Source organism: Dromaius novaehollandiae, chromosome 3 (genome assembly GCF_036370855.1).
Source record: "Dromaius novaehollandiae isolate bDroNov1 chromosome 3, bDroNov1.hap1, whole genome shotgun sequence".
Classification (NCBI taxonomy): Eukaryota; Metazoa; Chordata; class Aves; order Casuariiformes; family Dromaiidae; genus Dromaius; species Dromaius novaehollandiae.
The window spans coordinates 58,527,592-58,551,638 of NC_088100.1; the positions used below are offsets into that span (position 1 = coordinate 58,527,592).

The 24,047-nt window shown below is 39.9% G+C and overlaps 1 protein-coding gene across 2 annotated transcripts in view; it reads left to right on the forward strand.

Annotated features, from left to right (window-relative positions):
* NKAIN2 (sodium/potassium transporting ATPase interacting 2) overlaps nt 1-24,047 on the forward strand; it is a 544,824-nt gene that overhangs the window by 510,404 nt on the left and 10,373 nt on the right. For both annotated transcript variants that reach the window (XR_010388354.1, XM_064508937.1), the window contains exon 5: nt 7,859-7,919. Coding sequence is in view for 1 of the 2 variants with exons in the window: in XM_064508937.1 (XP_064365007.1) it covers nt 7,859-7,919 (61 nt within the window). In the remaining variant the exon portion in view is untranslated. The remainder of the gene's footprint in view (nt 1-7,858; nt 7,920-24,047) is intronic.

The following is a 24,047-nucleotide window of genomic DNA, read 5'->3' on the forward strand; positions in this document are numbered from 1 at the left end:
AGGATTACTCTTTAATCTAACATATAATGATGAAGAAGAGTGCATTACCTGTGCTCCCTTACCCAAGTTTTACTCTACACGGTGTTCATGGTGGGCCACATCTTGGGAAAGTGGCAGACGCAGCACAAAACTCCCTTTCTCTTCCTCTACTCACTCTCCTCCGAATGCTTCTGTTTCCAGGATCTGAGGGCCATTATTCAAAATCACATCGTCGAGGTTCGCTCACCATATGGCTGCCTGGACATGGAGGGTTTTTTGTAGAACAGAAGCCCTTGTATGTGTGTGTTTATCGGGAATTGAGAGTTCTCTTGTACCATCAAAATATTTCCTTCTATGCAATCTGCACAAACTTCAGATATGCAGATTTTTTTTTCCTACTGCCCCTCAAAAGAGTGAGTAGCATTGATAATCAACTGTTTCATCTAATGCTGTTCAATTTAAAATGCTAGGCATTCATCTGGTGGGCTGTGAGCAGGCTGTATCTTTGTTAGATCTGCAGCATAAAGAACCAATTTTTCTTATCCTAATTCTATGGCTGTCTGGAAAAGGTGACACACACTGAGGCATAATGATAAGAAAAGCTACAGCTGCCAAAGGCAGTCAGATACCAAAGCCAGATGATTAAACCATCCCAAAGCATTCCCAGAAGAGAAGAGGGAAAAGATCCAAAGGTTTTTTCCATGAAAGTTGCCTTGCTATAAAAGCTTCAGAGCAGAACCCACATACGTATGGACTCTTCCTTTTATAATCCATTCCTATTAATAACAGGCTGGCCAGGGTGATACGTATTTTAAAGCCTTTTACCTGATGTTTTTTGCTTGGACTTCACTCTTTGTTTTGCTGTTTTGCTGTTGCTGGGTGGATAGAAGCAGCTAACCTTGTTTTAAAAATAAATGGGATGATTTTTCCCAATCTACACAGCCCTAAAGGCTAAATCCTTTTGATGCGAACAGCAGTCACTGCACACTGTTGACCCTTGTGCAATCACAGCTATGTTCTAACAGTGACAAGTTGGGTTTCAGAGCTATACAGTAAGAAGAAACAGAGCAATAGGCTTTTCAATTTTCAGGGCTTTAATACCTTCACTTTGGATGGAATTCACAACAATAGGTAGTCAAACATATCCTTTAATCCTAACCTTTAACATTCCACAGAAGCAGAAAAGAGAAAGTTAAAATTTTCTTGTTTTGTATGCTTTTTTTGCAACATTGATGCCTTCAGCTTGCAATGAGCAGTGTGTACTTGAGCTGCACCCAATACCTGCAGAAAGCAGCTGGTGGGGGATTTGCTCCTGGCTTCCCAGCACTATCATTGCTCTAAGCTGTCACCTGGGGATTAGCACAGGTCAGCATGCTGTGCCTCCCCTCTGCAGCTGCACGCATGCCTGCTTTAGCTTCCTGAGGGAATCCAGCAAAGGCCCAGGTGAGGCATTTTGCCTGTGAGAGCATCTCAATGCTGAGACTGAATCTACGAGATGCTCTGCAGCTGAGTTAACATGGAGGTCAGCAATAAATGATCCCTACTTTCATTTTGTACAAGCTGGTTACTCCTACATTTTGCCTTGTGTTTGAAACAGGACAAAGTACATCCTTCTCCTTAGCTGTGAGATGAAATTGTGGAAAAGCACCAAATAGCATGTGGTTATCAAAAGCATAAATCACATTGAAATACCTAGGAAGAAGGAAGATTTATAGAAAGTTTTAGGTCAAATCTGCAGAAAAGTCTTCCTAAACTTTCAGGAAATTTGGGTCAAGCTGAGTGTCTGTAATACAGCTTCAAAACAGGTAAGTATCTCTTGCTTTCTACTGTTGTTAAAGGTTTGCACAGCTCTTATCTGACAAGCCATAGAGCTGTGATTTTCGGTGCCCCGTGGTCTCTTCAATTCATCAGGTGAAACACTGCCGGGGAAGACGCTAAGGGAATGGTTGCCCCGAAAGAACCATTTTCAAGCTCCCAGAAGCATTTCAAACAAAACCATTCTAGCAGGTCTTCGTGATGATTTTCATGTGCTTATGCAAAAATGAAATCTCAAGAAAATTGAATGGTCCACTGAGAAATAAAGAGAGACTTTATGCTAAGCACCTTCTAGATAGCTGATATAAAAAAGATTACAATGCATGAGTTAAAATAATGCAATTTATATCACGCTTCTGTTTTCCAGTGTGTCCAGATTTATCTGTATTTATGATTCATATTGTGCCCACTGGAAAAAAATAACAAATCAAAAACCTCTGGGGCAGCTTGCAGCTTAAAGAAGGAAAGAAGAAGAAGTTGACAATTACACAGGTTAAGAAAACAGATTCTGTCTTTTTTTTTAAATTCTATGTTTGTCTACTAGATATTATTGTGGTCATGGTAACTTAAAACAGTGTTTTTTTAATAATTATTTTATTTCACAGAAAAAAGCTACTTGGCCACACTAATGAATAATTCTTTTCAGATAGCACATGGATAGTTAATTATATAGAGAAATGACACTAAAGCCACACAGTCCACATTGCCCATCAGGATTCTGATGTGCTATCTATGGTTTTTGAATGCTCCTGTTATGATGAAAGGTAGTTAAACTTGGAGGAATGATAGAGTTCTAACTATGCTAAGTGTAAGTGTAAATAAAAATGTACCTCAACGCAGTAGTTTCCATGGCACATAGCTTGAGTTTTATATTAAACTCTAGTAATGATCTTCTCTCACTGATGCTGTACTGCTTTAGGCAGTGAAATCATGCTTGAAAGGGGTTTCTGCAGGGGGCAGCTTTAGAACCCTCATGACACTGACTTGATTCTACAGATACTGATAGAAAGGTCTCTGTCTCATCTATTCTGCTAAATAATGAGTATGACTTTTCTGAGAAGCAATATACTGGAAGTTTTCTAGATAACAATTCTCCAGTTCTTCGGTTGCTCCACAATGTGTATATATGTGTATATATATGTGTGTGTGTGTGTATATGTATGTATATCTATGTATATCTCCAGTCTCCCATACTCCATTTTAAAGAAATACCATCCCTTAAATGCAAAACATTACAAAGGCTTTAAATGTTCAACCCCCTATAAGGTTAAGAAATATAGTTAAATTGTATGTGGGTAGAATTGTAACATCACAGCCCGACGATATAAAGTTCCCATAACCAAAATTAACCTGACCTCCTACATATAATTCTGTGTTATTATTACCTGAACTATCCCACTTTTTTGTCAAGATCTTCAAACATAGTGTTTATGGGAACCTGCAAAAACTTTGGGATCTGGAAAATTTAGTCGTGAAAAACAAATTAATGGGCCTCAGCATTAGGTATTTCAGTGGACACTGTAACATCTTTCCATAGGAGAATGCTGTGCGTTTGTGTTTTTTAACTTTGATGTCCCTTTCTCCTGACAAAGACCAGTTATAGAATAAAATACTCATGTTCAGTGAAGCCAAGACCCTGTGCAATTTCTGTAACCCTTAAATCATTCATCTTCATCTTTAGAGCCTTCTCCTCATCACCTTTCCCCACTCAGGTCTTTCTTACTTCTAATTTTTGTTTCTTCCTTGTTGTCATTCTTCTGTTTCAGCTGTCCAGCTTAATGAAGATAACCCCTAGTAGTTATCTATCTAGATATTGCTTTAAAAGGGGAAAAGATGGGAGGACTCTGACCAGGAATGATGTTTTTTTCATATAATAGCTTTTTCCCAAATCTGATGCCATTTGCAGTGTATGAAAACATTTATCTTCTTAAAAGAGGTGAGAAAAAATAGCAAGACAGGATTTTGATCAATATTGATTCTGATTACATTTGATCCCAGCACTTGACATTTTGGGCAACTCTGGAAGTACACTCACAGAAAAGTAAGGATCAGCTAAGACTCACTAGCAGTTAACAGTTTAATGCTGTCTAGGGTAGGGAATATTCTGTCAACTTTTTTCATTTATCTTATATAGCCACAATAATGAAATAAGATACATTAGCACAGTTCCATACTTAATCTAATTGCTATCTCTTTAGTAGTGCTGTTTTAATACTGACTTATTTTAGGCTTTTGCTTTTTTTTTTTTTTCCTTTGCAGAAGGAACAATTGTTTTATTAACGTGTTTAGACATGAAAAAATGGCTTTTTTTTTTAACAAAAGTGTTTGAGATCATTGTATAATTACTACCTTGTATGAAAATGAACATCAGATGTCATGAAATTAACACCATGAGACATAGTGCAGCGATGGGCAACATGTAACTTTTAGGAAGTGAAGTGTTTATTTATACTCATGTGGATATACTGGGGAGACCAGTAAAGAGCTGATTTTCTCAAGCTGCAGAAAATGAAGTTCATGAAAACATGTATTCAGTAATCACTCTATATATAAATGAGCGGGAGTGTTAACAGTTCCTTCTCTCCTGGAGACCCATAGTACAATATTGTTTTAATTTTGGGGACAGATACAGACATCTAATTTGGATGGTTCTGTGATCCAGATCTGATCTTCTGTTCATTGCACCTATTTCTTTTTATCCCTAGATGGTTTATAAAAGAAAGCTAGGTTAATGAAAAAAAGGGTCTCAAAGCAACAAGAGTTTCCATGCTAGCCTTCCTAGTTTTAAACTCATTCTCCAAGACGTTCAGGCACATTCTCTTCATTACCTCTAAGGACTCATTCACTTCCTCCTCACAGAAGAGAAAAAAAAATTCCTCCTGAAGCACTGATTCACGAAGATTCTGTTCTGTGTAATTCCTATACTGCACTCAGCACTGTGTGTTTGAGGGCTTTCCAGGAATATATTAAGCGATGTGACTAACCTCTATCATTTGTTTGTTTTCTCATCTCCTTCTCCAGGGGGAGAAGTGTGTTCAGTGGAGTGTTTAGTTTGGAATTTATTTTATGTGTGTGTATATACATACATATATATATAGGTACATTGCAGTGCATTTTTATAAGAGAAGCAAGGTCAAAGAAATGCACCTTGTACTTGTAACCAAGGCAGCAAATTTTGTGAGAGCCTTTCATCCCTGTGGAAATTTGTTAATAGTCTTAGCTGACTGGCCCCCAAGAAAGCTCAGTTATGTGCATAGATGAGCTTGCCCTTCTAGGAGGCCTGAGTACACTGGGGAGGAAGCATGGTCTAGTCTCCATCCCAATGATATCTGTAGTCACCATGGGCTCAGGCCATTGAGTGTGTTCAAAGTAAAAACCATCGCATTTTGTTCTGAGCCTTAGGTTTCAGTGAATGCCCTTTATTGCTAACATAATTAGAAAGTAAAACTTGAATGTCTATCACTTGAATGACTATCACTGGATCAGAACTGATAAGTTACTTGATTAAAAAAAAAAAAGAAGACTAATGAGATGTTAAAATTAAAATAAAAATATTACGTGCATCAAGCAAAGGATTGGATAGGTGTGGGAGAAGGGAGGTTTATTTTATGAATCTTGATTTTCTCATGGGAAAAAAACTTCCATTTGTATTTAGAACAGAACAATTTCTAGCTTTAAGGTACTCTCTTAATCGGCAAGCTCATCTGACGAAATGCTCTAGGATTTACTTACATATCAAAGGAGTTCCCTAGATATTTAAGGGATGCAACTGAATACAATTAAAAGATCAGTAGTAAGCACAGTTTGTGATACAGTTTGTTTACTGTGCTTTGTGAGAGGAGTTTAGTTAAAAACAGATGAACTTGTGGTGTTTTAGCAGAAAGTGAAATATTGAACCGTATTATAAAGAAAGGCTTTACCATTGTGCTCACCTACCAGAGATGTAACTATTCAGCTAACTTGGATCAGATGGCCTGTAAAAAGAGAACAGAGAAACTATGAAGTCAGGGTTCACATCCAAGAATGGAATCGTTTAGGAATAACCTTTCTGGGCCTAATTCTTTGCTGAATTAAACCACATGTAATGTCACTGAAGTCAATAGGGTTATGCAGGGCGTAAGTCAGTGAAGTAAATTAGCCCTCTGTCCTGAAGCCAAGAAACCAAAGGAAAGAGTGATCCAATAAAACAGAGATGAAATGTTGATATTAGCTGAATGCTGCTGTTCTTGGTACAGTGCGTTCTTTGTGTCCGGCAGTGAATATTTCATTCTTCCCAGGTGTAAAATCTTCCCAGCAGCACTATAAGGCAGATTTATAACAAATGACAAAATTAATGATTTAGTTCTGTTGTAATGCAGCTTCCGGGCTCCCAACAGGAACTTAAGCAGCTAGTACACAACATCTATATTGGCTGCAGTATGAGCTCCAAATCAAGTCTTGACCTCTTCAGAAAAATCCTGGGGCTGACCTTTTTTTTCTTTAGACCTCTCTCACACATACAGATGTTAGAAGCTAGTGTCCATATATATAGATGGTTTCCTACACAGTCACTGCTTCCAACATGGAGACACTAGGAAACAAAGCAGTTTTGTTTGTATTTCATGTATACAGTTTATATTAAGGACTCTAAGAACCCAGAACACTACAGTGTTTGTAGATGTGTCTTGATTCATGTAAATGTGTAATCGCACTAACCAACATTCACAACAGTACATGGTCTTTTCTCAGATTTCACCAGTTTACTGATCAGTTTGTCTCAAATTAAGGTCATAATCTCCCTCAACCAGAGATAAAGTTATTTGCACCAAGCATATTGAGAGCTTAATCTTGGCCAGTCTTTAAGCACTTTTATTATCCAAATAAAGAAATAATTCCTAAAGGCTACAATCGGGTTTGCAACTCCTGAAAAGATCTCTGGGAGGTAACCAACACAGAACAACACATTTTTACAATGCTGTGTACTTTTCACTACAAAGAGACAAAACAACCAAAATTCTTTTGACATCCTACCATCTTTATGCAGACTTCAGTGATGAGCTAAAGGATGTAAAATGGTTTGTTTGCAGTCATGAAACTCTTCAAAACTACTAGTGGGGGAAGCCCCGTAAAGCATACGAGCGACAGATACTGCTGTTGCAGTATTTGTTTTATTACTTCCAATGTGAGTGTAACTTCTTAGGTACAGCAAACTGAATTTGGCAGAAGCACTAGCAGAGGATTTACATGATATTTGGCCATGGCCATGTGTGATATTGGCTGTTACTTTCCTTCTTTTGATTATCTCACACTATCATCTAAAAAAATAATCTACCATGTTACTCCAGCAGCACACCAGAATTTACATTTTCTTTTAATTATGTTGTTTGTGGTTACAATCCACTTCTGGGCTTGTTTTGAGGAGAGGGATGCAGGGAACAAGATCCATGTTCACTAGCTGCAACATGAGATACTGATGCAAACACACATAGATCTATCCAGGGATGAAGTACTAGGTATTTCTCAAGGCTCAAGGGCTACTGCAGATACAGGAGCTCATCCCAGTGTCAGATCCACAGCCCTAATTTCAAGTGATAAAATGTCTCCATAAAGCCTTTACAAGTTTACAAGGGCACTGAATCAATGCTAGGTTTAGTTGGCAATGTTCTCATAAAAAAAGAGTTCTGATAGAGGGTGAAGTTTTGCTGGCAAAGAAGTATGATTTTGACATAAACATGTACCTTTTCATTTGCTAAACTCCCTTCCATCTACCTACCTGTTTGGTTTTTGATTTTCAATAATCAAAAAGAAGCAAAATGGAATTTTTATTAATAATTTTGTAATTTTTATTGAAAATTTTTATTTAAGGAAACACCAACTCCTGACTACTTCCAAAAGAATCACAGAAAATAAGGAAATTCACTGATTATTAGAAGGAAAGAACTGTTGTAAAGAATTATCATTGCCCCATCAAACACAGTCTGGTGAAGTTTGTTATTTCTGTTGTTTCTATTGGTTGTTTTTTAAACCAACTCCTGTTTTTCTATTGTATTCGCTTTATATCTAATGCTATTACATTCTGTTTCAGCTGGCGGGCTTCATCTATGCCTGTTATGTTGTGAAATGTATTACTGAAGAAGAGGACAGCTGTAAGTACTAAAGCTTTATTACATACAAAATTAATTCTTTTTCTTTTTAAATCACCCCTCTACTATGCTGGCTCTTGCAGGCTTACACCTAAATGCCTTATTTCACTGTAGCCAGAACATGCTTTCTGACTATCCTTCTTGATCTACAGTTTGCAAATGCTTGAAAGACAAAGGAGTCATGAAATGCAACTTAAAAAAATACACACTCCTTTCTCCTGAAAAGATCATTGTAATATTTTTTTCCCTGCAGTGTATCTTAAGAACAAGAGAAAAAGGGCAAAAATAGTGATTGGCACACCCAGCTTTTTTGTTTTTCTCATTCCAAACTGATATCTAATTGGTTACCACTGACAGTATAGTTCTTCTGTGTTGACTTCTGTTTTGACTTGTAAAAGCACTTCTGGGGGGAAAAAAAAAAAAAAAAAAAAAAAAAAAAAAGCTTTAGATCATGCAGGACCTTCATTTATGAGAGATGGAACTGTGGAGTTCATCTTTGTTTCTGCTGCTCCCAGGGTACAATTACAAGACTGCAATGATCTCATATAGATATATGTTTGTGTGTCTTCTGCTTATTTATTATGCACAGGAGCCTGTTGAGCAGAATTTACTCTAAATACATGCCAAGTCATTTCATTTTTTCCCTACTTTAACCTTGATTTTTTAAAAAGGGCCACTGCAGCATTTGAGGACATCTTCGGATTTATACTAAAGCACTTTGGAAACAAGTATCAAAACTGCATGCAACTTTGATAAAATATACATGAATCCTAGAGAGAGTTTTGCAAGAGGAAGCTAAAGGGCTTTTATTTGATTGAGAGCACTGATAAGCCTGGTGGGGGTTCCTTTGTGTGTTCTGCTGTGTAGAAAATAGCTGAAACCCTATAATCTATTGGCAATACAGTGCCACTGTGAGCCATCAAGGGGAGATTTAGTGCTGAAATCAAGCTGCATTTTGGAGGTCTTCCGGACTGTGCTCATTTCAGTTGTATCTGTGTTTCTGTGGAGGTGAGGAAGGCGTAGTAAAAAGAGGTTGAGACAAGTTTGTGGAGCCGGGATACGTCATAAATATGTCTGTCTTTTTGGGGAGTGATCCAGCCATATGGCCTTTGTTCTACTCTCCAGTTAAGTGAATTCATTATCCACAGAGTTGATGATTCCTTGCCCCCCAAATGAAATCTTGTTTAATACAATTCTGCCCCCTCTTCCCGGAGCTTAAATCTTTCTTTCGGTCTTGTGTAATGCTTTAGGGCACAATATAAGTAAAAAGCAAGGAAGAGACTTGTGATTTGGCTTACTGAACAAGCACAGGACTCAGAGCACATTTGAAAGATTTCTCCTGTGGTCTGTAAAACGGTATTCCTGGCAGCAGAGCACTACAGCCAATATGGTATTGTTTTCTGCTCGCTGCTGTGGGAGCTCCCTGCTGTTCTGAAGCCACAGATTGTCATGCTTCTCTGAACCTTTTCTTGTGGTTGCCTTGCCTATTTTGAGGCTTTTATTACTTTGTTAGTGCACCTCAGCCAGGCCCCCCTCTTCTAGCCAAAGAGCCATCTCCTCCATCTGTAAGAGCCTCTCTGAAGTGCTAGGGCAAATGTGCGCTCAGTGCAAGGAAGCCAGCACAAGCAGACACTCTGCAATTTCACCCCTGGTGAGGTTTGGAAGCATGGCTGGAAAAAAAGAAAAAGAGGGAACTCTGTGACCAAGTCATTCCAATGCTGTAATAACTCTCAGATCTGATTCTGGACCCTCAAGGTATCGTAAAATTAAAGCAGCTTTAATTTGTACTGAGAGACTGCATTTAGCAGAAAATAAGAATGATTCTAGTTCTTTCTCTGTTGAGACATCCTCTCCGATATGGCCTGAGTGCTCTCTAACAGCCAGGGACCAGAGTCCGTAAAGATTCCCCGTGCTCTGGTTACGTTTTGGATTCTCTTTTTTCCATTTATATATGTTTTCTTGCCTTTTCCCTCCGTTTTGTCAACACATCAATCTATCCCTCCTCTCTGGGAAGTAATGTATCCCTTACGGATTCTGTGTTATTTAGTATTCATATTGCGAGGGAAGATCCCTCAGCATAACTCCCTCAGCATGTTCACGGATGGGGTTGTCCCGTGCAGACCAAGCAAGCAGAAAAGACAGAAGCTTTCAAGGGAAGTGAGATATGCCCCAGAGCCTTCTCCAGAGCCATTGCTACAGCTTCCTGCTTATGCCAGCCTTTAGTCTGACGTCACTTCAGATACACTAACCATGTTTCTATTCCCACAGTCTCCTTTCTCATTTTTTCACTTCCCCACCCTGGCATGCTACTACCATCAACAGCCCCTTGAAGAAAAAGAAATCCCATTTCTTCTTTTTTGTTAATGGGCTATGGGAGAAACAGCTGCCTGAAAGAGGAGGGGAAGAAGCAAGTAGGGCAGGAACACTCAGTCTGGCAGAAGTGGGCAGTAAGGGGTGAGACTAGAGAAAAAGTCAAGTGCTCTCCAGATGCCAGACAGGCCTATGTTGCAGATTTTAACCAAAGAAACACATGAGCATTGCTCTGGAGCCAGGAAAGTGCCTCTTCTGTCAGGATAAAGCCTCTACTGTAGAAACAAAATCAAGCTGTGCGGCACATGACGACACAGACCTCAGGTAGGGTAGTGCAAAGATCCTTTATTGAAAAACACAATGGCCAGTTATATAGCAATCAAGCCCAGCCACTCCTCCAAGTATCTCCTAGGCATTGTGGCATCTTGTGATAGGTAGGAAGACATCTCCTGATCCCTGGCAGGCAGGCAGGCAGGCAGGCCAGCAGGACAGGCCCACCGTAGCTGCTGACACGTAGGCAGGAAGGCACACCGTGACTGCTGGTACGTAGGGAGGAAGGCATATCATGATCACTGGTAACTCAGGTGCACACATTCTGGCCACAAATCATAGTTACCACATCATCACTTTCTGTCTTAGAGATTCTCTGCTGTCTTACACAGTGCCATCCTGTTTTGGTCCCCAACAAAGCTGCTCTTAAGCTATTTCAGCTGAATTAGCTTTGTTCTCGGAGTAATTGGTACAAGCTGAAACTATTTCTCCATTCTTTATACAGATTTTATTAAAAGAACAAATGAGCAAGTGTAGAATTAAGCAAACATTTTACTAAGATTAACCTGCTGTAACCTCACTAAAGGATTAAGAAGGGAACAATACAGTGATCAAATCAGGGTCATAACTAAGACTGAGTCAGCAAATCTGGGGGTTTAAATTACTCACAAACCAAATGAATTCAGCAGCAGGCCCTGAATCAAAGTACAAGTCATGCACTAGCTTTCATGAGAAAAATCTGCCTTTGGTTAATTCTGCACTAGGGATTAAAGAGGAAGCTTTTTTCCTTTTAGTTACTGTCCCAAGCAGTGCTCTATACAGGCCACACCAGAGCAGCACTCGTCACCAAGGATCAGACAAAGATGTTTTTTTCCCAGCTACTTCTGTTGGTAGTAGCTTGTCACTCGCAAAGGTCTGCTCTGCATCTTGTTCCCTGTGATTGCACAGGGACGAGACACTCTGACGCTTGGTGCCCCTCAGGTCCGGAGCTGGGAAGGATGAGCGAGGATGTGTCCCAGCAGGGCTTCTGCCTGCTCAACACTCTCCTTTCCACTCTTGCTACTGCAGTGGCTAAGCTATTGTCGTTCTTACCCCGTTAATATTATTAGCTGCAGCAATTAAAAATAAAGCATGAAAATGTCGACAACTATCATTACTTGGAGGCATTCAATGGCTGTAAACTTATCAGAGCTCCTCATTTGTTTTCCAAAATCGTATTAGGTCTCCATTTTTCAAAGGCTGCACATTATTTTTAATAACATTGAAATGTTCATTTAATGTGCATTTCCTCACTAGCAATTTGGCTCCCTGCTATAAGCTGTTACTGCCTGGATAAAACAAATTCAATGTATTTTTCAAAATGCTATTAAATATGCAGATATTTGGTGAAAAACTCTGGAATATAAGCAATAAAGCAACATCTTCCTGGGGCTTTTTGTCTGTAGGCAATTAAAAAGGAACCTTGGTTACTGAAGTGGGAATTCAGTGCTTTCCTTATAGATTCTGTTGATGGGTAAGGGATTGGATTGTTATTAGAGGGAGTGCCCTGACTAGGGAGGAACCCCAGCCCAAATTACTAGTGAAAATCACCAGTTCAGTATGTGTTTTACAGTGAAATCCTAATCCAGAAGGCTCTTTTGCAGTCCCAGCCAGGAGGAAAAAAAATCATTATTCACTTACCATAACACAATATCAAGTTAATCAGAGAAGAAATATGATTTGTCTGACTGCTCCTAGAGTACCACGAGGCACAGCCATTGCACTAGCGGGGGTCCAGCTTGCACATACATTTTCTCCTTTTCTCTTGGCCTTGTTTCCAGGTAAACTGCAAAGCAAAAGAAATTACAGCCAGGTTAAATAGATTTGTGCTGCATATCCCCTTGAGCTCAGCTTTTGGGGATATCTGACACAGAACTAAGCTCTAGACAACCATTTAAAATGATATTACCCTCCTCTGTGAAAGTATGCATTCAAGATTCATTTTTTTCACTCAAAAATAAAAAACCTTCAAGAATACAATGGTCTGGATAGTGGGTATCTACTGGTGAGCAATGCAGCATAGCAATTTGGCAATATACTAAGTGTCAAACAACAGTCCATCCTGGGATCCTATGCCTGACCTGGGACGTATCAAGGTAGTGGCAAAGATTTTCTTTTAAAAGACATTAAGTTCATTTGTTTTAAGAGATGTGAATTTTTGACAAACATATAGGATAGGTAGAAAAGGAGGTTTTTTTAATCTCTGTTACAGACTCCCTTCCACCTATGGGCAGGTTATTTAATCTATCCATATTTCTGTTTCCCATATTTAAAATGGGAAATAATGGTGAGGACAAACTCATAGGCATGTTGCTTCATAACTTTGAGCTTCTGGGATGAAAGGCACTATTGAAGTGCAGACTGTGCTCAGGTATCACTTTATTTCTGCGCCAAATGCTTTTCACAATCTGCTTAGCGAGACGTTACAGAGAAATACTACCTCTACTTGCACCTCTGCTTTAAAATCTCTGAAACAAAGATAGAGAAACTGCTAGCAAATGTTCAGCTATTAATTCTTCTTCCTTCTTTCCCTTGCCTTTTTCTGGTGAATATGGCTGTAAATTCTGAGACGACTAGGATAGGAGAAGGACAGAAATGAAGCAGGAATGGACCAGAAACTAAGGCTGAGTGAAGGGATGGTAAAAGCTGACTGAAACCACCTTTTTGTAGTCAAGCCTGGGCTTAAATGCAGTGCTAGAGGTTTCCTCCCTGGCAGGCTTGCAGGTCTCTTCCCTGGCAGGGTGGTAACACCACAGCTGCAGTCAGTGTAAGCTGCAGTTTACAAATGCAGAGTTATCTATTGCAATTGCGTAACAAAACATAAGACGGGAGATACTTTTAGCCCGATATCCTGTATCCAACAACGAGGAGCAGCTAATGCTTATTTAGATATATATTTGCCATATAGGTATATAAGAACACAGTAAGTGTGTACAGATATTTCACAGAAAATTCTAATAGTAACTTGAGGTTCAGGGACTTCCTTAACCAGAAGTAGTCTTGTTGTATTTAACTGGTCTTTTCTTCCAGAACATTTTCCCCCCTGCATACAAATTAACAACATTTTTATCAAACACAGCATCCTGTGGGAAGGAGTTCCTTAGCTATACATTTTGTTCCTTTCACACCTACCATTTATGTAACGTATTCTTCTTCTTGTATTGTAAAACACTGAATGATCATCCTGTCTTCAAATTATCAATGCTACCAAAGGTTTTATAGACTGCCACCACCTGCCCTCCTCAGCTTATGTGGCAATATTACAGATCTTGTGATCAGGAGGGGGTTTCTGCATCTTGATACTCTTTGTGTCCTCAAAATGATAAAAACAGAATCTATCATACAAGAATTGTGATATAAGAAGGAGAAACACATTTGCCTTTTTTGGGCCCCTCCCTGATGCCACAAAATGTCAAGGATGGGATTCATCTCCGCTGACTGCAGGCATATACAATTAGGACTATAGTTTAAACTAATGATCAAGTTTTCTGCTGCAGTCAGTGGAAACAGGAAGGTAACTCCAAAGAGCAATTTGCCCTGTGTTAGACACCTCTCTCACAATAGGATGAATCACTGGTCTAATTTGTCTGGTTAATGCTAAAAAGAGCCTAGACAGTCTAAAGAAGCATCGAAAAACAAGCATAGGAACAAATAAAAGCCAATATTTAAAATGTAATTGTTCTCCAGCTGTTGAACTGGTCATTCATGAGTAAGAATTCAATGAACAGGCTGCAAAAGCTGAAGCTACATTTGAAATTTATCAAATTGTTTTTGCTCGGCTGCACTCTCCAAAATGTAGCCTGCAGCTAAATTAGAAGCTTTTTCGTTTACTTGTTTCATTTACTGGGGTGACTGCTACATGAACTAAGTAAACCAAAGGGAGGGAAATGGGATGCCTTCAGCTGTCAAGATGCTGATGGAAGCGCTGAGAGAATGAAACCTTTGAAATCAATGCAGCTGCCTTATACTTGTCATCCCAGAAAGAGCAGTCTTGGAGAGCTACAGTGCCACCAAGAACATTTAGGAAACTTCCTAAGATGTCTGTACAGAGTCAGCCTTTTGCAAATAGCAATGGGTGGTTCCCGTGTCATTATTTCCAGTCATGTCATGTCTTGGAAGGAGCCTTTTATAAAAACAGAAGCTGGTGTTTAGCATCTCATTCTCACTGACGCAGAACATAGACCCTCTGCATCCCACAAGGCTCAGACGCTAGCTAGAAAGCACATGCCGAAAATGTCTGAGCAGCCGAGTGCTAGGCTAGGGCACAAGGGAGAAAGGCTGTGATGGGAAGATATGACAACTAAAACTGGCTACATTTGACATGCAAATGGAAATGAGCAGTCTAGGTGTCACAAGGCCTGGCGGACATATGCAGCCTAATCCACACTCATTTGGCACTGTACTGAAGCGAGAGAAACAAACTTAAAGCTCTGAGGAGGTGCAGTTTGTTTAAATAATAGCAAGTAATTAGTCTGAAGACAAAATCAGTGATGGCATTTTATAATTACAATCAGTTTAAAGGTTAATTTCCTTTGGTGCTAAAATCTTATTTAAAACATTTACCAGGAAAGGAAATTAGGATGTTACTATCAAGATGCATAGAGTGCTTCTGGGAATCCATGCCTATTATCACTAGAAAATTAGGTTAGACTCAAAGTGGGAATTTCAATTCATTTTAGTGTATAATAGATAGTGGTCAGGGCCTTGAGTCAGAAAGGGTGCTTAGGGTAGACTGTACGATTTGCATTTTCTTTGTTTGTGGGATTAATTGCAAATGTTGCCAACAAAAGCATTGGGTTTATACATGAACAAGCTTGACATGAAAAGAAAATTGGTTATGGATTGCTGCCTTTGTAACTAATGAAGTTGATACTCAAGGAATCCCTAGGAGACAAGAATGTGGTATGAGGCAAATATATAAATAAAATCACACGGGGGAAAATGGTGCCATTGCTGGCTCCATATATGTTAATTCCCCTTCTCCCTCACTGTCTTCCCTGCCACTCCCCTTGCATCCATCACCACCTCCTGCGGGAATTGTCAAGCTCAAGTTTAAAAAATTTCTAAATAGCATACCACAGAGCTTGAAGGAAGTAGCATTTCCATTCCAGCAGCTCATCACAATGGGATACTGCTTAATAAAATCAATGCATTGTAACAGCCAGGGGGATATAACAACCTTGCATTGTTTTTTTAACTATTCATCATCCCTGTTTTATCTTTTTAAGAAAGACATATCACAGAAGTATTGGAAAAGATCTGCACATTTGAAAAGCGAATGAATGGTTAACAAACCTTTTACAAAGAAACCTTGTACACCTTCACAAAGTGTTTTGAAAATATTACTTGTCTTCTCGTGAATTAATTTTTGAGGAGAGGAACAAAAACAAGTCCTGCCCATATAACAAAGTCCCACATGTTTTTTTCAAATTGGTAGCAGAAATGAGGTCAGAACTAGAGACAGTTCTGACAACAAAAGCCATAGATGATTTGAAGAAATTCTCAGAATGTTATCACAGATGAATAGGAAGTGGTCTTCCTCATCCAGCAAAATGTTTTGAGGTTTAAAAGTAAATAAAACTCACATGCAAAAGAAGAAAAAGTGTTAAAATTTGAGAATCTCTGCAAACTGAAAATTGAATGGAAAATGGGTTCAGGCTGGCTGTCATATTTTGCTTTGATACCATTGGAAGACCTCATTTAGATTTGCCTCATCTGTTAATGCTTTCAGTTAAACTCAAAGCCATATTTTGGAAGCGAACACTACTGAATTGACCTTTGGAGGAACTTCTCACCCTGGGCACCAACAGACACGCTCTAATGCAGACCGACAGTGAGCACAGGCAGAGATGCAGCCGACCACTAGCCACAGCAGGCTCCAAGCCCCCTTCTCTACCCAGGCTTCCTCAGCGCTGCCTTCCTGGCCCAGGTTACCTGTTTCTTGCCAGGCAGCTGCCAAGGCTCTGCCTCTCTCTGCCTCCTTATATTCAGGCAAAATGAGTAAGTGTAACATACCTTCTTTGTAGGTCTTTGCCAGCAAAGCTCAGTCTGACTTAAACAAGAGCTCCAGCAAGGATGGCTACATATCGCTGGGGAGCGGCGCAAAACTGCTATGGGTAGACCCCATCATTAACCCTTTCCAGCAGTCCTGAAAAGGACCCTTGCCCACCATTTAGTGCCTTCCCCATTGAGAGAGTCAACATGAGCTGCTAGCAGTTTCCTAGATGTCTGGAACATAACTTTGTACTAAATTCTTTTTTCCTACATGTCTTTTTCTTATTACTTTTCCTTTTAAATATCCACATAGGTATTCATTAGCCTTGGGTTGTTAGCTTCATAGATTTGGACCTTAATTCTCCACTTTGTTGCACCTATTAATGACTTTTGTTCTAATTTATTAGTATGGTGGTCACACTTGGAGACCACTGACCCAGACGTTTTCTTTTCCTCTCTCTTTTCTTTTTTTATCTCTTTGTCACTTGCCCCTAGCAATGAACTGGCTTATACCAATCTTCTAACAATTCATTTGATCAGCTCTATGATAATTCAGTCTAACCTACATTTTCTTTAATACTTAGGTTGGTCTGTCAGTCAAAAACTATTTAAGGGCTGTATTTTTTTGCTACGTACTCAAGCATAAAAATGTGAAAGCAAATGGCTATTATCCAGCAGTGTTCAGGTCTGTCTGGCTTAGAAAAAGAATGTATTTGCAGACTGTTAATGTTCTTGTAGCTGAGTGTAGGTGTTTAACAGACTCTCTTGCAGTACTCTTTATGGAGCCTTGGACTAGCCCCACTGCAGGTTTGCATAAGTCTTGCAAAGCCTTGCAGCAGTCAAACAGCAGCCTACCTCACCTCCGCCTTATTTCCTGGTCTATAAGCTTGACGGGTGGTTTGCTGTGTTTAATAGGTCTAAGCTGCAATTCTGACAGCTACCGCTTAGTATTTCTCATTGCTGCACTTATGCTCCAGTCATTTCCTCCTGGCTCTTGTTCTTACCTGCTCTGTCCCCAGTCCTTGTTTCTGCCTCCAGCTGCCTAAGTCTCATTCCTGCCTCTGCCTCCAACCTCCTGCCTCTCAGCCCGTGGTTGTTTAGTCCTGGCTGCTTTCACCCCGATGCCTTTCTGCTCAGCCGTGGTCATGGCTCCCGCCCCTGCCTTGCACGGCTCCTGCCCTTGGACAGCCCTGTCTTGATAATGCATTGCTCTGCAGCATGGTCTTCCTCATGTCCTGCCTCAAGGCCCTGCCTTTGACCCGACCCCCTCTCAATCTGTGAGTCTGAGGCACTTTTTGGCTTCCCTAATTTCCTGGCTCTCACCACTATCCATGCTGGTGTCTTTGCTGAGTACAACCCTGAGCTTAGCTCCTCTTCAATTCAGTGTCTGCATCCCCATTTGGTCCTAATCATTGGGCAAAGCAGGCCAAAATCCCTGACAGTAACTCTAGACATGTGGTGCCACCAAGTGGTGCTTATCAGATGTTACCAGCCCGCCTATCTTCCAAGTCCTACATCTTGTCCCAGAAGGGATGACTGAAGAATTGATCAGGGATCAGCAGTACCAGAAACAGAAGAAGACCCTGTAGGCCCTTATCCGTAAGGCATGGTTAAGGATGCCTTATCCGGGGAACATGGTAGGAGGAGAAGAATCTGGAGGAAAAGCCACCGTGACATAAAAAATGGGGGAATCCTCTGGCTATTATGAAAGTAAATGGCACTGTGATAATGGTAGTGCTACAGAACTTGAGCAGAGAAACTTCACAGAAATTAGTGTTTCTTTGCTATTCTTGTGGACATTATCGGGCTCAAAAATGTCAGGAAATTACAGTTAAAGAAGTTGGGGTTTTCATTTCACCTCACAAGTGGGGTGAGCTAAGAGTACTCACAGGCAGTTACTGGCTATTTGGCAGAAATGCAGTACATACTATGCTGCAAAAAACTGGAACATGTGTCCAAGTCTTTAACCCATTTCAGAATCCTCCTTTGTGCCATCAGTAAGGGCACAGCTTTATTTATTGACAGATACGCTCCTTCTCCCTGCTTTTTCAGTCCTTGGCTCTATCCTATTCTGTGAGTCTAAATTGCTGTACACGCAACCCAAAGACCAATAACATTTGATTATCATTGTAAACAAACTTTAAAACTTTATTGAGATTGTATTCAAGCAAACCTCCTCTTGTGTGCTATATTGTCTTATTGACACCAGGCCATGCTCACAGCAGATAAAGGCTAGAGCACTAAAGGGTTTGGAAGTGTCTTCACCTGACAGTGAGGCAGATGGCAGGATACTGGCAAAGCTGCGGGGGCATGGGTGTCCCCATATCTTTTTTATATTTTTCCAAATTGTATTTTATTGATATTTCCAAGTGTGTCTTTCCCAAAGTTTTTAAAACCAAGCCTAATTTTATCTGCCTCCTTTTTTCCTGAATTTGGCTAGTTTTTTCTAAGTTTCAGCATTTGTGCACAGCTCTCTCTTGCTTCATTCTACACATGAATGCAGAAATGCATTCATTTCTACACCAACAGTCCCTTCAGTGAAATTATTAGCTTTGGTTGGTTCACTGTCTCTCTTCTCTCCCAGCTATGTGTTCAGTAGAGTGTCAGTGAAGTTTTATCACTGCAGTTCTGAGGCCTGAGTCCAGAGGGACCAAATCTTTGGCTTCCTCAGCCAGTCTGCAGTAAGTTTAATTCCACACGTCAGATGTAGCACACGTGCACCAAACATTTTCTGTGTGCGATATCACATAGGAAATATATTTGGTTGTGATGTGCATGTGCAGAAAACATCCATGTGTACATGCATACATGCTCCCCTGGTCACTAGCACTTTTTAAATGGCACCATCTTGACTATGTATAATCGTAAATCTTTAACATTATTTTAGTGCTTCAGATTCATAAATATATTCAAGGCCTACCAGGATGTCAAACAATGGAAAAACATGAAAGCCCCATTTCCTGGAGCTTGCAATCCACATATCAGACAATACATAACAGGTGGGCTCAGGCAGAAAGCAAGTGCAAAGAAACAATGAGCAAATGCTTTTCAGCACGGTAGACGGGAATATTAGTACATTGGTAACCTAACTATTGCCAATAGAACAAAGAAGAGTTTTAGGGAAAATAATGAGAGAATTGTTTGTGAAGAACTTCTCACAGGAAGAGAAAATGTTTGAAAATGTTATAAGTGTGCAGGTCAAGCTGGCAACTTGGGGCAGAATTTAGCTTTTAAAAATGGAAGGAAGGGAAATTGTTGTGGAGACTCTATAAAGGGCTTTGAACATAAAAAGATTTAGCTTCTACTTGATGAAATATGGAAGATGAAATCAGTATCAGGATGCAGAGACGAGTAAGCTAGTCGAAGAGATGAGCCTTGCAGCTTTCATATAAGTCTTCATTTGGTGAGGTCAGAAAAAGGAACAACTGTAGTGTTTGACACTGAGAGCCCTGGGTAAATGTTATGGCTGTGTCAACGGACAGAAAAGTCTTCCTCTTCAATATGCGAAAATAATCTTCAGAAATTAAATAGTGCACAGCTATACAGCCATAGAGAGCAGCCCAAGCCAAAGCCATCTAACTTGAAAGTCCTCGAGTGACAGGCAAAATTGTGCTGTCATTCACTATGAGAGGTATCAGGGAGTGCTAGGGTGGAAGACTAGGAGTTCTGGTTTTAGCATATCACAGAAAAAAGGTGAGAATTTAGTTTGTGTAGAAGGAGAAAAGTGAACACAAGACATGTACTCTGTGAGGCCTCAGAGAGCAGAGGATAGCAGAATCTGCATTTGTGAATGTGACTACTCAGTTCACAAGAAGCGGTGAAAAATAGAAGGTGAAAACTAGAGCTTGTGGGACTCCCTCAGTGTGCTGGAGGAAGAATCATCAAGACACTTGAGGAGAGATGAGAGATAAAAGCTGAGAACTTGGAGAGGGGAGAGTGGAGGTCAACGGAGGCAAAGGTTTTGGCAGAAAGAGAGCAGTGACTGGTTCGCTGACCATGGAGAGGGTTGTAAACACTGAACTGCCAGTACTCAAATTTGGATAGGAAGCAGTAATCAAACTGCAGTTCCAGCTGAGTGTGAGGGACAGCATATACAATGGGAGAAAATACTCTATGGAAATGGAGGAAAGTAGCTCCAAAAAGTATTTGAAGCTATCAGGAAAGAAAAAGGAAATGGGACAAGCAGGGATAAAGTTTGTGTTGCTTTTTTTATGAAAGGGATTTACTTGTATTCATATTGGGAGGGTAATGCACAAGAAAAGATCGAGACTGTGTTCATGTGAGATCAAGGCTGGGGACAGAGTCACTGGGAGAAGTGGAAGTTTTACAGGAGAAAACTTCTGTGGCCATGACAAGAGAGAAGAGGAAAATAACCGTAAAAGGGGGAGGGAAAAAGACTGGCAGACTGAGGAAAGAAGGATTCTGTTATGAGTTTGATCTTACAAGAGATGGGAGAAATTGTGCGTAAAGAAAGAAGTGGATGCAGGTGAAGGGAAGCATGCTAGGAGGTGACCGGGTTTATTGGATACAACTAATAGAGCTGGAAGGGTCACGCTGTTTCTTCAGAGAGATGGAAGAATTGAAGGAAGAGAAAAGGAATCAGTGATAGGAGAAGTCAGACAGATTACAGCATTACTACCAAAGGCATTTGTGCTTTTAAGGAAGGATCTGTGGGCAGGAAGCAGATGTGGTGGTGAAGCCAGGGTAGAGCATTGGCAATGCGTTCACTGCCATGAGAGGGACAGCCTAGTGCATCAAGGGCAGGGAAGGGAGAATCAGGAAGACAAACAATACCAGCAAAGGAACAAAGAAAGGAGAGGATCTGAAAGCAAACAAGAAGTCATACATACTAGACGTCACAGACTGGCTGTGTACACAGCTATTTCCCAACCTTTCCTTTTCGTTTTCATTACAGATAAAGTTGCTCTTCCCCCTCCTGTTTCCTGAATTCTAAATCCTTTCGTATCTAAGCTGCACTGATTTTTGCATGCCTACTAAAATGCAAGGAAAGCCATAATGTATGTCATCTTTCTATACCCATATGCCCTAAATGACTCTTTGGGTTAGATCCTAAGCTAATATGTTATCACGGCTTCAATGAAGTAACTAAAGCTATAAAATTATGTATTAGCTGGGGACCTGAATCTTCTTCTGTATTTATATTTTACAAAGGAAACTTTCTATGAGGAGAATAGCATCCAGTCTTCTGATTTCTTTTCAAAATCTTTCCTTTTGCTTTCTACAGGAAAATGTTGTTGTTGCTTTCATTCCACACTGTTTTCTTTCTCTTTGTCCATCTGTTGCTTTGAGTTTTATTACTTCTCGCTGTTAGCTTTGTAGAGTCCCTTCTCCCATATGCACATCTGTGCTAATGGGATCTTCTCTTGTGTAAGTGTATCTCAGTCCCTTTATATACCACAACTTCCAGAAATCAGAAATGAAAAATGCTTTTATGCCTCTCATCCTTTCTTGATAAACACTGGAGACAGTGGGAACTGTGACTGTGAATAGAGGCTAAAGCATCACATCCCTGTGGGTGCTTAGCAATAGAAAGTATGTCCCTATTTTGAACCATATGTCCCAGAAAATGTTTGTGGTACAGTGTTAACCACAATCATATGCCTGATAAGCCCCTTAACACCAGCAAAGAAAACACCTGGGCTGAATTTCTTATAGCACTTTTTACAAATAAATAGCAGAGTTATTATGGTATTTAAGACAGTCCAGCTAAAGAAATAAGTATCTCAGCAGCCAATATTTCAAATGAACAAGATTCTATATTTGTTTATATATGTACGCATGCTTTTACTAGGGCAAACATGACAAAAGAGGCAATTCTGATAACAGTGACAGGTAAGATGAATGTAAAGTACAGTCGTCAAAAAATGTGTTTGATGGATAAGGTTAAGAATGGAAGCATCTGTAGTGCTTCAGCTAATAAGCCTTATTTTATTCATCTCATGTTGCTGCTGCCAGGAACGTATCAGTTGTATGACACTTTTAGTGACCTTTCAGGCACAGCCAGGATAAAATGCGTGCAGAAAGGGCAGCATTTTGCATGCTTTAAGAAACTGGCTCAGAGTGCACAAGGAGCTTTTAATACAGTCTGGGCACCACAGGCTTTGCAATGCTAACTGGGAAACTGCCACCATGAAAAGAAGGAAAACTTCCTGCAAAGAAATTACTGGAATTCCTTTACATTGGAGTTCCCATTCTATTATCTACCTTTTCCTTTGCCTACCTTGCAAAGTTTGTTGTTATGTGCAAGAAGCCACTATATGTTTTTAACAAGGTCACAATAATATCCTCTGCCCTACCATCATCAGGTTATGCATGTGGGATCTTCTACTGTCAGCTTAAAACAAAAATGTCTCTATAAGCCCGTCTTGTTTGTCACTTTACAATCTGGCTTGTTAACACTTTGTGTTTACTTTGTGCAGCAGGGCAAAGACACAATGCCTACAGAGAAAACAGGCATACATCTTTCTCATGTGCCCACAAACTCCTTTCACTTACAGAAATCTTTTTATTAATACTTTAGATTAGCTTTTCAAAGATGACCCTAAAAACGCCCTTAAGACCTTTCACCCCATGTCTGCAAAACAGAGGGTGCATGCCTGCAACCTTATAATAACGATCTACTGGTTGCTTGAAGGCTCTTGGGAAGTTCACAAAAAATGCAAAGCAGGGCAAATACTCTGATAACATCCATAAAGTGACAAGAGTTGACACCAGCTGGGCATTCAGTCCAACACACTGATTTTCTGACTTGTGTTGTCAGAGGTCAGGAGTGGGAAGAAAAAAAAAATGGGCAAAATCCAACAAACCATAGTTACAGCAAAGCCTTTCCATTCTTTTTGCTGTGATATTTGCATTTGAATAAGAGTTTTTTCATATCCTCGCAGCCTAGCACTTCATTCAGCAATAATCCTGTAGGGAATTCTTCATTTGAGCTTATAAACTTAATATGCTTCCAAAGACACGATTATGTTGTCATAAAATTATTCTGATGATTACAGACGGTGAACAAGTAGGAAGCAATAAATGGGATTTATCCTGATTTTAACAGGATTATGATCCTGTGAAATTTTTGTAAGCAAGCCAGGGTAGCACTATCCAGATAAAATCATTGTAGTTTGTGTTCAGAATTGTATTTAAAATTTAGTTACCAACTAGCTGGGATGACATATCAGATGGGATCCCAGTGGGACCTCAGTAGTGAAATAATTCTCTTCATTATTTTAGTTAACAGCAAGAATGATAGAGGAGAGAACATTTGTAAAAAAATTAAGGTGAAGCCAGACTGGGAGGGATTCAAGCACTTGTGAAGATAGGATTAGAACTCAAAATGATGTTGAGAAGTGGTCTGAAATCAAGAAGATGCAATTCTATAAAGAAGTGCAAAAGAACTCCTGGGGGGAAGGAGAAATCAAATATATTCAGACAAAATAGGAATTAACTGGCTAGACTACTGTTGGTGTCAAAAGGTAAGAAAAAAAGATAAAAGGAAAGATCTGA